At 42.0% G+C, this 14,299-nt stretch overlaps 1 protein-coding gene across 1 annotated transcript; it reads right to left on the reverse strand.

Annotated features, from left to right (window-relative positions):
- Positions 1-10,258: 10,258 nt before the first annotated feature.
- On the reverse strand, positions 10,259-14,024 carry RPL22L1 (ribosomal protein L22 like 1). Its single transcript, XM_040249014.1, has 4 exons — positions 13,927-14,024; positions 12,065-12,157; positions 11,779-11,900; positions 10,259-10,523 (listed from the first exon to the last, which is right to left on the reverse strand). Exons 1-4 carry the CDS (start codon positions 13,933-13,935, stop codon positions 10,379-10,381), a joined length of 369 nt encoding a protein of 122 aa, XP_040104948.1. The 5' UTR covers positions 13,936-14,024; the 3' UTR covers positions 10,259-10,378.
- Positions 14,025-14,299: the final 275 nt, after the last annotated feature.

The following is a 14,299-nucleotide window of genomic DNA, read 5'->3' on the forward strand; positions in this document are numbered from 1 at the left end:
ATAATCTTTATGACTTGGGCAGTGCCTCTTCTTAGAACTTTCACTCCTCTTGTAGCCTCTGAGTACTTGGTAGTTCATTCTGCACAATTTATTTTTGTTTGGGGTCCTATTTCTCTCCCAGGAAATCCTCTTAAGCGGACAAATATTTAACGCAGGCCTGGTCCTTCTTCATGGATCACATTTGGTCCAGAGAAACATTTGTTCATCCTTGCATCTGTGGACATGCATTTCCCATTGCTCTGCTGCTGGCAAACTGCTCTGGCCACCACTGTGGGCCTTGGTTTCTCAAGGTTGAGTCAAACACTCAGGTGTCTAGGTGTGTTTATAGTCCTGGTGTGTAGACAGTGAACTAAGATTACAAAACTGGAACCTGAGCACCTCTTTGCAAGGTCTACAAAGACTATAAAAACCTCACTTTGGAAGTGGGAAAATTTGCCACCTTCAATTTTGTTCTGTTTTGTGGATCTCAGCTGAAAAGCAAGAGAAAGTTCTCATTGTAAAAGTTTATTTCATGTCTATATGAAAAGTATAGGAGTGATGAAATACAGAATCTTTCAAGCTGTTTCTAGAAAGCAGTGGGCCAGCTCCCAAGATTGACTTTATTACAACAGAGATAGGTGCCAGACAACTGCTAAAGCAGTTTGTGGGTCTCAAGCAGTAAACAAAACAAAATATTGGTTCTCCTAAGAAGCTGAATGGAGCCAGTTGAATGTGTATCACTGTGAGAAAGAACTGCCTGTCAGAGAGAGAGAAGTTTCTTACTAAGGCCTTTACAGGGAATGACCACTGAAGTCAGATAGACCTGGAGTTTATTAGCTGTGTAACCACAGGTAGACAGTTCAGCACTCTAAGCCCTTGGTTTTCTAACTTGTAAAAGGGAGATAATAGTGAACGTGAAGGATGGCTGTGGAGATGAAATGTTGGGTGTGAAAAAGACTAAAACAGAAGTCTCTCCGTGAGTGGTAACTACCATCACCATCCTTCCTCTGCCTACAATCCCTTTTTCTTTCTTCCTTGCCCCATTAATTCCCGCTCTCCCTTAAAGATAGCTCAGAGTCAGCCATCTTTTCCAGTAGCTTTCCTGGACTCCTTTCCCCCTTCATTATGGTATCTGATGCTTCCAAAGTATCCTGTGATATCTCTACTGTGTCACTAACCATACTTACCTGAAATTGTAAAGTTACTTCCCCCAACTGGAACTGTGGGCTCCTTAAGTATAGAGAACACTGTACTTCTGAGAGTAGTGTTATTAGTATTGTCACGCAAGTGTATGTTCCTCGATTCTTTGTCTCGTCACAACAAAGATTTGGAGTGACGGACATTAAAGCCCCCTCGGCGTGTCACAGCTCTCAGGTCTTGGATAGACCGTGTTATAGCTCTCAAGTCTCCAATGGACCGTGTTATAGCTCTTAGACAAATCAGTGTTACAGCTCAGTGTTACAGCTCTATTTTATTTAGAAGATAGTAGGAAAATCCATCTTTGAGGCTTGAGGGCACGTCGATCTAAAGAGATGAGGAGAAGAGCGCCCCAGCACGCGGGAGAGAGAGAGCTGGCTCTGGCTCCTCTATTTATATGTTTATCTCTCCCTGGGCCTGTCCTATGTAAATTGGGCCAGCCAGGAGTGTTGTTTGTTTTACCTGAGGTCCTCACTCTGGTCCTCGGACTTTCTTTTGTTTCATTTTTGCGGGCTTTTCCCTTCCTTGTCTGTAGCCACTGCCATTTTGGACTCCTTTTCCCTGTTCTACCTGCCTAACAGTATTATTAGTATTTCCCACATTAGCAGTGTTATTAGTATTGTTAGTATTTCCCACATGGGAAAAAGAAAGGTAAAATTATGTTTATTTCTCAAATTGTATAGTACAGCTCACAAGATAGGACCTGGAAGAACAGAAATCCACAACCTGGCATTTGTGACATATGTGGGATCTGTGTAATTCACACCATCCCACCTCAGAGATACGGAAAGAGCAGTCTATGTTACTTCTTCCCTCCCTTGGGAGAAAACATATCCAATTGATCAAAACTGAGATGGTAGATCCTTGATTCCTAGTCTGGGTCTTTGGATCATAGAACTCTAAGGCAGGAAAAAGCTTTAGAGAGTGCTTCATCATGGCAGGAGAGGGGACTATCTCAAGCAGCTTGTGTGTCTTAAAAACTGTACTCAACATTGTAAGTTTATATTTGGAAAAGTTAAAGAAGGACCTTACTTTGTTGAGTTTTGGGATGGAAAGCACTCAAAAACCTCAGTTGGTGGGGATAGGTGTGGGTCAATCATATCATGAAGAGGGCAACCAGAACAGGGCAGGGAAGCATGACGTATCTGTATTTGTCAAAAGGAGGCAGGCATTACAGAAGCCTGACAAACACCAACCTATTTCCAACCACTTATTTGCATACCAATGAGGAAACAGGTGTGTCCAAGGAGACACACTGTGTGTGCAAGCAGAGGCAGGAGTTGCGTTTTTCCACTGCATCTCAGCCTGACCATGGCTTTGTGTGGTGAAGAAGCAGCACAGCCCGAGAGCAGGAGGAACACTGAGAGAGGACAGAGAGGCAGAAGCTGGTGAGATCCTGAGAAAGCCAGCAGTCTAAGACCCAATGTGCTCATATGGCAAATGGGGGAGACAACATTCTACCACACGGGGCTGCTAAGGACCAAAAGAGAAGGCAAGTTCTTTTATAAAATGCAACACGTTATTTAAAGGTGACCTTTTTAGCATTTGCAGGAGAAAAGGCAGGAGACCTGGGTTGGGAAGATCCCCTGGAGAAGAAAATGGCAACCCACTCCAGTATTCTTGCCTGGAGAATCCCATGGACAGAGCAGCCTGCTAGGCTACAGTCCACGGGGTCACAGAGTTGGACACGACTGAGCCACTTTAACTTTTTCTAGCATTTAAATCATCCAACTTGAAAAAGAGACACACACTTAAGCTAAGTGTAGACTCTCCAACCACAAACAAGGATTTCCAGAAAAGTAGAAAAATTAATGCTAATCAAAACTTTTTTTAGCACTTTTTAATGAGGGGAAATTGTATAAGTGGATAACCACATGGGAAAAAGAAAGGTAAAATTATATTTACTTCTCAAATTTGCAAACCAGGATAAGTTCTAACTAGAATAGAGACCTACATTTTAAAAATGAAACCATACAAGCATCAGTGAATTCTCCTATAACCTAGAAACAAGGAAAACATTTTTAACCCTGACTCAAAAATTCTGAAACAATGAGGAAAAGATTAAGATTTAATTGCATCAAAATAATACTACAACAAGACAAAACAAAAAAATCATAAGGGCATATTCAAATTAAAAAGAAAAATTACGACTTAAATTCACAGACAAGAGCTTAATAGCCTTAATTTAGAGGGAGCTTCTAAAAATAAAGAATAAAAAGACCAAGAGTGCATCTTAGAGATATAAACAAGTGGCTCACAGAAAAAGAAATGTAAATACTCCTTAACTTATTAAGTGACACTCAGTCTCACTCATGGGAGAAATACAAATTAAACGATCCTGAAAACAATGTCTTACCTATCAGACAAAAATACCCAAGTGGGACAATAAAAGCTGTTGGTGATACTGTGGGCAAATGGACATTTTCGTAATTGCTGGTGGTGAAGGAGGAAACAGAACAGGCTCTATCTTGAAAGCAGGACTCCGTCTTGGGCCGGACTGTGGACTTTGAGCTATATGCCCAGTATCTATGGAAACGAGATATCAACTTGAAAACCAGGCCCCCGGAAGGAAGAGCCCCAGGGCTTGTACCTAGACTCTCCATCACCTAAAAGAATACCCTAATTATCTGTGTAACCGAATAGAATCATACATTCTACTTATTAGGGTATGACCATAGGCCTATTGATAATTGTCCACTGTTAACTACCTAGGCCTAAGGCATATGAATCACAGGTTAACTTATTGTATCCTTCTTTTTCCTTTGTTCAGACTAGTTTCAGGGAATTTGGGGAGGTGGGTTTGTCCACGTACACTTAGGGTATGTAAGGTTTTCACATAAAACTAGTCAGGATCCTTGGCTAAGAGGAGACGTCGGTGTAATAAACCGCACTCCACTATCCGCACTGTCCTTCTGAGTTTGTTTCCCGGAACGCGTGACTGCAACAGTGGGAAGGCTGCTGCTGCTGCTGCTAAGTCGCTTCAGTCGCGTCCGACTCTGTGCGACCCCAGAGACGGCAGCCCACCAGGCTCCCCCGTCCCTGGGATTCTCCAGGCAAGAACACTGGAGTGGGTGGCCGTTTCCTTCTCCAATGCATGAAAGTGAAAAGTGAAAGTGAAGTCGCTCAGTTGTGTTGACTCCTAGCAACCCCATGGACTGCAGCCTACCAGGCTCCTCTGTCCATGGGATTTTCCAGGCAAGAGTACTGGAGTGGGTTGCCATTGCCTTCTCCGGGGAAGGCTACTAGGAAGGTAAAAAAGTAGAACCCTCATGGAGGAAAATCTGGCAATATATAGTGAAATAATTATACGTTCATTTATCTTTTGGCCTAGGAATCTCACTTCTGGGAATAGGGTCCAAAGATTTAATGGCAAAAATAAGAAAAGGCACATGCATGAGGCTTTTAATCACAGTGCTATTTATAGTAGTAAAGGCTTGGAAACAACTCCAATGTCCATCAGGAGGAACGGGTTGACTAAAGTGTGGACACACATGCGAATGATGACTCCATGATACTATTAAGGAAAGATAAGTAACATGGAGAAAAGTGAGTACATTCATATCTCTTTTAAATGGATGGATAAACCATAATGGGCTTCCCTGATGGCATAGCAGTAAAGAGTCTACCAGCAATGTAGGAGACAGAGGTTCAATCTTGGGTTGGGAAGATCCCCTGGAGAAGGAAATGGCAACCCACACCAGTATTCTTGCCTAAGAAATCCCATGGACAGTGGGGCCTGGCAGGGAGCCTACAGTCCATAGGTTACAAGGAGCTGGACACAACTGAGAGACAAAACAACAACAACTGATCATAATATCCTTTTTAAATGGCTACCTGCAGGGGAAAGGAAGAAACAGACTAAAGGGGACTAATACAGGAGTTAGACTTCTTTAAACATACTTTGTTTTGGACTTTGAAGCCTTGTAAATACTTTACAGAAATATAAAACATAAAAAGATTTTAAGCAAACTTTTAAAATCAAAAGTAAAATGAAACAAATGAACCCATGGATCAAGTCTGTGTCATAGCCATAGAGCAATGAATCATCTCCACTGACTTTAAAACACAGGACTTTGTTCATTCGTAGTGGATATATCATTCGGACACAAAGAACTGCGAAACAGCCCTAAACTGCAGAGTCATCCTATTATAGGCAGTAGTATTGCTATCGCTTTTTTGAGACTATTATGTGTGGACTGTAAGGTAAAGCGAATGAGTACTGGTGTTGGTGACACCGAAATTTTCAGCGTGGAAAAAGGAAACATGGCTATACAATAGATGAGGTTATAAACATCCTGTTATCCTGAATTTGTGTTGGATTTGTATTATTTAATCAGTGTTAACTCATTATTTTCTCTTGAAAAAGAAAAGTGTATTTTCTTGCTCTGTTCCCTGAAAAGGTCTAGAAACAATGACCAAAGCAGTAGCAAAGAGCACCTCTAACACAGTGGCCAGAGGACGATGTTAGATGATAGTACTGAGTCTGGGAGGTGAGGAATCATAAAAATCCAGATTGTGGGAAATTCTATAGGACAAATGATCAACAAATAAATTGGGAGGGGAAGAGGGAGAGAGGCAGAGACAGAGAGAAAACTCTAGATTAAAGGAGATTTTAAAGAAATCAATTAATTGCAACACATGGACCATATTATAACCCTGATTTGCTCAGGTGAAAAGTTATCTGTGGAAACTTAAGCACTGATTGGACACTGAATAATATAAGAAAATATTGTTACTTTATTATAGATATGATAATTTTTTAATGAAAGTGTTAGTTGCTCAGTCATGTCCGACTCCGCGACCCCATGGAGTGTAGCCCGCCAAGCTCCTCAGTCCGTGGGATTCTCCAGGCGAGAATACTGGAGTAGGTAGCCATTCCGTTTTCCAGGGAATCTTCCTGACCCAGCCCAGGGATTGAAGCTGGGTCTCCTGAATTGCAGGCAAATTCTTTACCATTTGAGCCACCTTGGCATAATAGAATTAACACACTCTCACCTATATTCCTGCCCACCACCCCCATTCCAACACATATACCACTTCGTTTCTAATTTCACCTCATCCTACTCTCCACCAGGGGCTTCCTTGGTGGCTCAGCTGGTAAAGAATCCTCCTGCAATGCGAGAGACCTGGGTTTGATCCCTGGGTTGGGAAGATCCCCTGAAGGAGGGCATGGCAACCCCCTCCAGTATTCTTGCCTGAAGAATCCCATGGACAGGGGAGCCAGATGGGCTAAAGTCCATGGGGTTGCAAAGAGCTGGACACGACTGAGTGACTAAGCACTACTCTCCACCACACACAGCTCAGCTCAGAGGCCTCCCTGTTGCTCCCTGCCTGTATTAATACCAGAGGCACTCCTGTTTCAGAGCCTTTGTTCTGTTACTCTCTGTGCCTGGATGTTTCCCCCCAGGTATCTGGTTGGACCCTAGCTCCTTTAGGTCTTTCCTCACTTAAGCTTTTCTCAGTTAACCTTTTCCTGACTTTATTGACAAATTCAACAAGCCATCCTCTCTACATTTCTTATCTCTGATTTTTCTTCATAAAATTTACCACTACGTACCAAACATTCTGGGGCTTCCCAGGTGGCACTAGAGGTAAAAAATCTGCCTGCAATGCTGGAGATGTGGGCTGGATCCCTGGGTCAGGAAGAGTCCCTGGAGAAGGAAAAGGCTATCAACTCCAGTATTCTTGCCTGGGGAGTCCCATGGACAGGGAAGCTTGGCAGGTTATAGTCCATGGGGTCACAGTAGAGTTGGACATGACTTAGGGACTAAACAACAATGAAAACAACAATCATATACGTTACTCTCTTCCTCTACTGGAGTGTAAGCTTCAAAAAACAAATGTCTATTTTGTACTTCGGTATGATTCAGTCCTTGGGTCAGAAGATTCCACGGGAAGGAAATGGCAACCCACTCCAGTATTCTTGCCTGGAGAATCCCATGGACAGAGGAGCCTGGTGGGCTACAGTTTATGGGGTCACAAAGAGTCAGACAGGACTGAGTGAGCACTACTATCAGCAGTTCTAGCATGCAGCTTTTCTCAAAAAAAAATGTTAAATGAATGTGCTTATCTCAACTAACTTGCCAACTCCTTAAAGGCATATGTATCTTACTTGGCAAAATGTACCTAAGCTCCAGCACACAGGATCAAAAGTTAAAGTAATTGTTTTCTGAAAGATTAGGAGAGAAATAAGGAGGCAGTTGGTGTTTGCAATACTTTATCCTCACCCTGCACTCTCCATAGGCAATTTCACCCATGTCCACTGTTTTTTTTACTACCCATGTGCAGAAGACAAGCAGGTTATCTTCACCTAGAACCTTCCTCTGAGCTCAAAACCTGTACTATATTCAAGTTCATACTTGACACTCTCTGGACCTCAAATTCAGCATGGCCTAAACCTACTTCTTCCACTGTAACCAAACTCAGCAAACACCACCATCTAAGCCCACTGTATGTCACCCTTGACATTTCTCCCATTCTACCAATGTCCATCACCCAGCCCCCAAAATTTTATCCTCTGAAAAAATCCCTAAATCATCTACTTGCCCATCTCTAACACCTCACTCTTCTCTACCATCAAGGATCTAGCCATAAGCCTCCTGTATCCTTGCATCCAATATGTGCTTAGTTGCTCAGTCATATCTGACTCTTTTCAACCCCATGGACTGTAGCCCACCAGGCTCCTCTGTCCCTGGGGATTCTCTAGGCAAGAATACTGGAGTGGATTGCCATGCCCTCCTCCAAAGGATCTTCCCAACCCAGGGATCGAACCCAGGTCTCCAGCAATGCAGGTGGATTCTTTACCGTCTGGGCCACCAGGGAAGCCCAAGAATACCAGAGTGAGTAGCCTCTCCCTTCTCCAGAGGATCTTCCCAACCTAGGAATCCAACTGGGGTCTCCTGCATTGCAGGTGGATTCTTTTACCAGCTGAGCTACCAGGGAAGCATCCAACTGAAAACCATTCTTCATAAAGCAGCCACTGATCTTTATCAAAATGCTTACCTCATTGGATTCTCATTACCCTCTACTTAAAATTCAGCACTTTCCCATAGCTCTGGATTAAAAGGAGGCATCAACTTCTGTCCTACATGGGGTGGCTTCTACTTAATTTTTCAGATTCTTCTCATGACCAATCATTCTATTCCAGATGCATGGTATACCAACCAGACCCCCAATGTCCTGAGAATTTTAGCTAAGCTGTTTCCTCTGCCTGAAACACCCTTTTCTCTTTACCCAGAGTTGACTTTGCCTGTTCTAGGTCAGCTCAAACACTTCCTCACTTCCTTCCATTGACCACATCAAACTCTTTTAAAACCCTTTTGTTATACTTTAATGCAATTTTCCTCACCATGTGGTCAGTTTCCCTCACAATACCAGAAAGCAGGCTGTTTTTACTTCAATGCATCCACCATGGCCAACAAAGCATAGTAGGATGTTGGTGGAAAACATGAGCAATTCAAATGGGGCAGAGTTAAGGGAGGAGTGGCTGTGTTAACTTTGGTGAGTACTTAAAGCTCTTAATAGAATGAAAACATTTGACACTCCCAAAACCAATTACACACACATCTATATTCAGTTGGAATAGTCAAAATCTGGCAAAACTATTCTGGCATTAGGATTCATGGCCCATCTAAGTACCTGAGGTACTACCACCACCACCCTGAGATATGGCTCTAGTACCTCCCTTCCATTCTCATCTACAATTTGGAGATTGTTAACCATTCTGCTTAAAGAAAGTGAAGAGGAACTAAAGAGCCTCTTGATGAAAGTGAAAGGAGAGTGGAAAAGTTGGCTTAAAGCTCAACATTCAGAAAAGGAAGATCATGGCATCTGGTCCCATCACTTCATGGGAAATAGATGGGGAAACAGTGGAAAGTGTCAGACTTTATTTTGGGGGGCTCCAAAATCACTGCAGATGGTGACTGCAGCCATGAAATTGAAAGACGCTTACTCCTTAGATGGAAAGTTATGACCTAGATAGCATATTCAAAAGCAGAGACATTACTTTGCCAACAAAGGTCCATCTAGTCAAGGCTATGGTTTTTCCAGTGGTCATGTATGGATGTGACAGTTGGACTTTGAAGATGAGTGCCAAAGAACTGATGCTTTTGAACTGTGTTGTTGGAGAAGACTCTTGAGTCCCTTGGACTGCAAGGAGATCCAACCAGCCCATTCTAAAGGAGATCAGTCCTGGGTGTTCTTTGGAAGGATTGATGCTAAAGCTGAAACTCCGATGCTGGGAGGGATTGGGGGCAGGAGGAGAAGGGGACAAGAGGATGAGATGGCTGGATGGCATCACCAACTCAGGGAGTTGGTGGACAGAGAGGCCTAGCCTGCTGCAATTCACGGGGTCACAAAGTCGGACACGATTGAGCGACTGAACTGACTGTTTAGATTTCATTTACACATTGTACAAAGATAGACTGTTGATCAAGTCTAAATATTTTATTATATAGTTACACCCAACTGTGTCTTTTCTATATACTTTTAACTTGAGGATGTCTGTAAAACCAGTACATTAGATAAATCCTGAAATTCCACTAGCTATAAGCTATTTAAATATTGCTTATACAAAATACTTGGGTGGGGGGAGGTGGACAAAAGCTTATTTACAAAACAGGAGTCAGATGCAGAAATCTTATGATTACCAGGGGATATGGGGGAGAAAGATACATTGGGAGACTGATACTGGCATGTATACACTACTATACATAAAACAGATGAGAGTAGGAAATGGCAACCCACTCCAGTATTCTTGCCTGGAGAATCCCATGGACAGAGGAGACTGGCGGGCTGCAGTCCACAGGTTTGCAGAGAGTTGGACACAACTGAAGCAACTTAGCATACATAAAACATATAACTAAAAAACTGCTGTTATAGCACAGGGAGCTGTACTCAATACTCTATAATGGTCTATATAACAAAAGAATGAGTGGATATATATATATAACTCATTCACTTTGCTATATACCTGAAACTAATACAACATTGTAAATCAACTACACTCCAATAAAATTATAAAAAAGTATTGAAGAAAAACCAGCACCATATGAACAGCATACACTTAAATAAAAGATGAATGTTTAACATACAGAGTAATGTTTTTTATTCACTGATAGCCTAAAGGTCCATTTCAAGATGTTTCTTTTGTATGCTTAATTAGTTTTATTAGCAAGCAAAGCCCTATGAAGGATGGCATCATCTAGTCCTCAGATTCAGATTCATCTTCATCTTGACTAATCTGGAAGTAACGAAGCTCATAAGTCTCCTTGTCAGATGCAACCACACGAAGCCAATCACGAAGATTGTTCTTTTTAAGGTATTTCTTGGTAAGGTACTTCAAATACCTTTAAAATAAAAATAAATTTCATTAAATATAATGCTTAATAAAGGCCTATATAAGATGCACTGTCATATTCATCTTCCCTGTTCCTAGTTCCCTCTAATTATTTCATTTGTACTAAACATTGAGCAAGGCTGCTAGGGATATAAGGTAGCATTCTCAACCCCAATTAGTATCAATTTATGCCCTACAACAAAACCCTTATTCTCCCCCACCCTCGCAATAAACTTTATATGCTGGAGACTAATATGAAGGATAGCAGTAATAGTAGCTTCCTCTTCAGTCTTACTGCGACATTAGATTTTTAAATTAAACATTATGATCTCATTCTTCAAATGTTACAAGCCAATATCAACATTCTCTTTACCACCAATCTCTCTAATTTCAATCCCATCTTGGATCAATAAGAGGCAACCTGTCAACAGGGCTGAATCTTATTCACAAGTTCAAGATTATCCAGTCTTAAAACATGCATATGGCGCAGTCCTTATAAAAAAAGCTTTCAGCGTGGCCTGATTTCATTATTCCAATCACTCTCCCTTTATGCTTTACAATTCTGAACTCCTACGCATTCCTCTCAAGTCTCCCTGCCCTCTGTCAATGTTGCTCCCCATTAGGAATCTCATTTCACTGGCAACACTAAGCTTACTCTCAGGTTCTCCGCAAACTCCTGCTATCCCAATCTCTACCTGCAATGCAGCAATTACAATACTGCATTTGTAACAATTATCTGCATGTTCATAAGAACCTTGGGGACAGATACTTCATCTCCAAATCCCTAGTGATTAATTCATAACCATAGCTAATATGTACTACCACCACAGGCTTCTAAGTCTTTGGCTCACTCCTGTATTTCATTTAGATGAAGCTTTCCCTGACCACTTTAAACAATTTTCTTTATGCACTTACACACAGCTCTTACCAACTACTTACATTACTGCATTTCATTCTCTTTCTTCTATGCTTAAATTTAAGTTCCTTGGTAGTGGCTACCTAGTGTTTGGTTCATGCTAGGCTATGCAGTAACAAACAGTGCTGTCACTATGAAGTATTAGTATTTACTATCTGTCAAGAAAATTTTAATGAATGAAAACTGGCCACAGGACAAACACTAGAGAAATTTACCTCTGACTGGCTGCTCTATTAGAAGCTAGGACACTACTCCCATAATACACAACAGACATGTTTCTTCAAACACATTCTAATATTACAGCACCCAACACTGTTTAAACAAAACATGATGGAAAACACATACCAACCTTTTAGAGAACTGTTTCTCAGAAACGACTATGATTTTATTCTTGAAGCGTTCAATGTGAACAACATTCCCAAGATTTCCAGTTTTTCCATTCACTTTAACCTTTTCCCGCAGAAATTGTTCCTATTTTAAAACAGAAAAAATGCCACACTAGGGAAGAAAACCCTAGATATTCACTAGGGAAGGTACCCTAGGAACAGAGATTAGGTTAAAATCCAAGATTATATAATTCATTATTAGAAATTCTACTAAAATGATAAAACCAAGCTAGGTAGAGTGATACTTACAAAATTTCCAGAATCAAAAATTCCATCTTCTACTGGATGAGTAAGATCCAAATTAAACTTCCAGGTTGACTTCTTAGGCTTCTTGTCTTTCTTCTACAGAAAAGTTAATGTAAGTATGGCTCTCTACAACAATTTATTCACATATAAAATCAAAACCCTGTTATCAGTGCAGAGATGTACAATGAGGCTATGTATATTTGAAATGGTGCAAAATTCTACACTCTAAGTTTTTCTAACCTGGCTATGAGTAGGGGAGTACACTCATTAACTTGGTTAAAAACCAAGTTTCACGAAATCCACTGGAAATTTCCCTTGTTCATCATATAAATGTTTCACAACTGCAAAATTCAAGAAAGCTCAAAGTACATGGTGACCTATAGTTTCCTTCACCAGGAGATTCCCAAGAATCCTATTTTTCAAATGGAAAAAATTAAGAGAATCAACCTCCTTTCAACAAGTTAGCCAGAGCTTGATCAGAACTTCTAATCAGGTCCATTTTTTCCCCCTCAAATTATCAACACTAAGTTTTGTGGGCTTTTATTATTTTCCAGACAGCACATGTTCAATTTCAAATTACCAGGTATGTCTTTACTACTGCCACCCCCACTGCAGGTGGGGAATCAGGTAGCCTACCACTTGGAATCTTTAATCTGTTCTGCTTTTTAAAAAAACATATTTGTGTCAAAATTTTTTATCCAAACTTTGAAACAATCTATGGTTTTTCCAGGAGTCATGTATAGATGTGAAAGTTGGACCATAAAGAAAGCTGAGCGCTGAAGAATTGATGCTTTTTAACTATGGTGCTGGAGAAAATTCTTTAGAGTCTCTTGGACTGCATGATCTAACCGATCAATCCTAAAGGAAATCAGTCCTGAATATTCATGCTGAAGCTCCATTACTCTGGCCATCTGATGAGAACTGCCTCACCGGAAAAGACCCTGATGCTGGGAAAAGACTGAAGGCAGGAGAACAGAACAACAGAGGAGATGGTTGGATGGCAACACCGACTCGAAGGAAATAAGTCTGAGCAAGCTCCCGGAGTTAGTAATGACAGGGAAGCCTGGCGTGCTGCAGTCCATGGGGTTGCAAAGAGTAGGACACGACTGAGCGACTTAGCTGTAACTGGTATAAAAGAATACTAGGAGCTGGACTTGACTGGGCAATTTATACCTCTGAGTACCAATTAGGTTTAGAAATGCAATTTTACCCTAACATTTCAAATGCTCTTTGGATGGCTTTAAAGCTCTTTAACCGGCTTTAGGTACTGGTTCCCTTATTTAGTAAGTAAAAACTTTGAAAAACGCCACTTTTACATTCGTCTAAGAGTTCTGGCTTTCACCATGTAAAAAACTTTTATCCTGATATAATTAAGAAACCTCTTCCCTAACTTTTAAGTTCTCTAAAACTTCTGCAACCGCGGCTATCCCGGAAGTTGAGTGCCTCAGCCCTCTCCCTCCGCCTGGCAAAGCCATTAGACCTGCTGCATTACCCACCATCGCTTCCTTGTGGAAACAAACAGGGTATCATCGGCGTTACCAGGCGCGAGATAAAAAAAAAAAAGTAATGGCCCAAAGGCTGTCCCACTAGACCCGTTCACCGTCCTGCCTCCTCTTCGTTCCCTGGCGGCCACGACCAACCATCGTATGCCAATTAGGGCCTACCTCGAAATGCACAAGACCGCATGGCAGTCGACAGGAGTTAAGGAAAAACTCACAACCTTAACCTCCTGCTTGTGTTCCTAACCGAAGACCCCATTTTACCCTTCCTCTGCTTAAAATTAGACGATCTCAACTCGCCAGCTACAAAACTCATCTACAACAGGCGAAAATCAGCTCACTCCCGGCACCAACACGAACACTCACCGGCGCCATCTTGAAGGCTTGCCGCGCGATAAGAGAGAGCGAGGCTGCCGGCCGCACGTATTTATACCAAAGCGTGCTGCGTCACGCGCCGAGAACGTAAGATCGCCGTCTCTCTGAAGAGAATTTGGGAGGAGCGCGGAGGCCAGTAACCCAGGAAACCGGGGGTTGGCTCGGAGGGCTGGAGGCAGTCAGTTTACTAGGGAGCGCCGGCCCGCGGGAAAGGAGAAACCATTCACGGTACTGCGCTAGTGACTGCAAATGCTGGTCGACCGCACTGGTCTCTGAGGTTACTTTCTGGGAGACCGCTCCAGCTGCACACAACCCGAGGGATGCAGGAAACGTTTTTCACTACTCGCCTGGGTCTTTCGTCCAA

This window comes from Oryx dammah, unplaced genomic scaffold (genome assembly GCF_014754425.2).
Source record: "Oryx dammah isolate SB20612 unplaced genomic scaffold, SCBI_Odam_1.1 HiC_scaffold_2, whole genome shotgun sequence".
Classification (NCBI taxonomy): Eukaryota; Metazoa; Chordata; class Mammalia; order Artiodactyla; family Bovidae; genus Oryx; species Oryx dammah.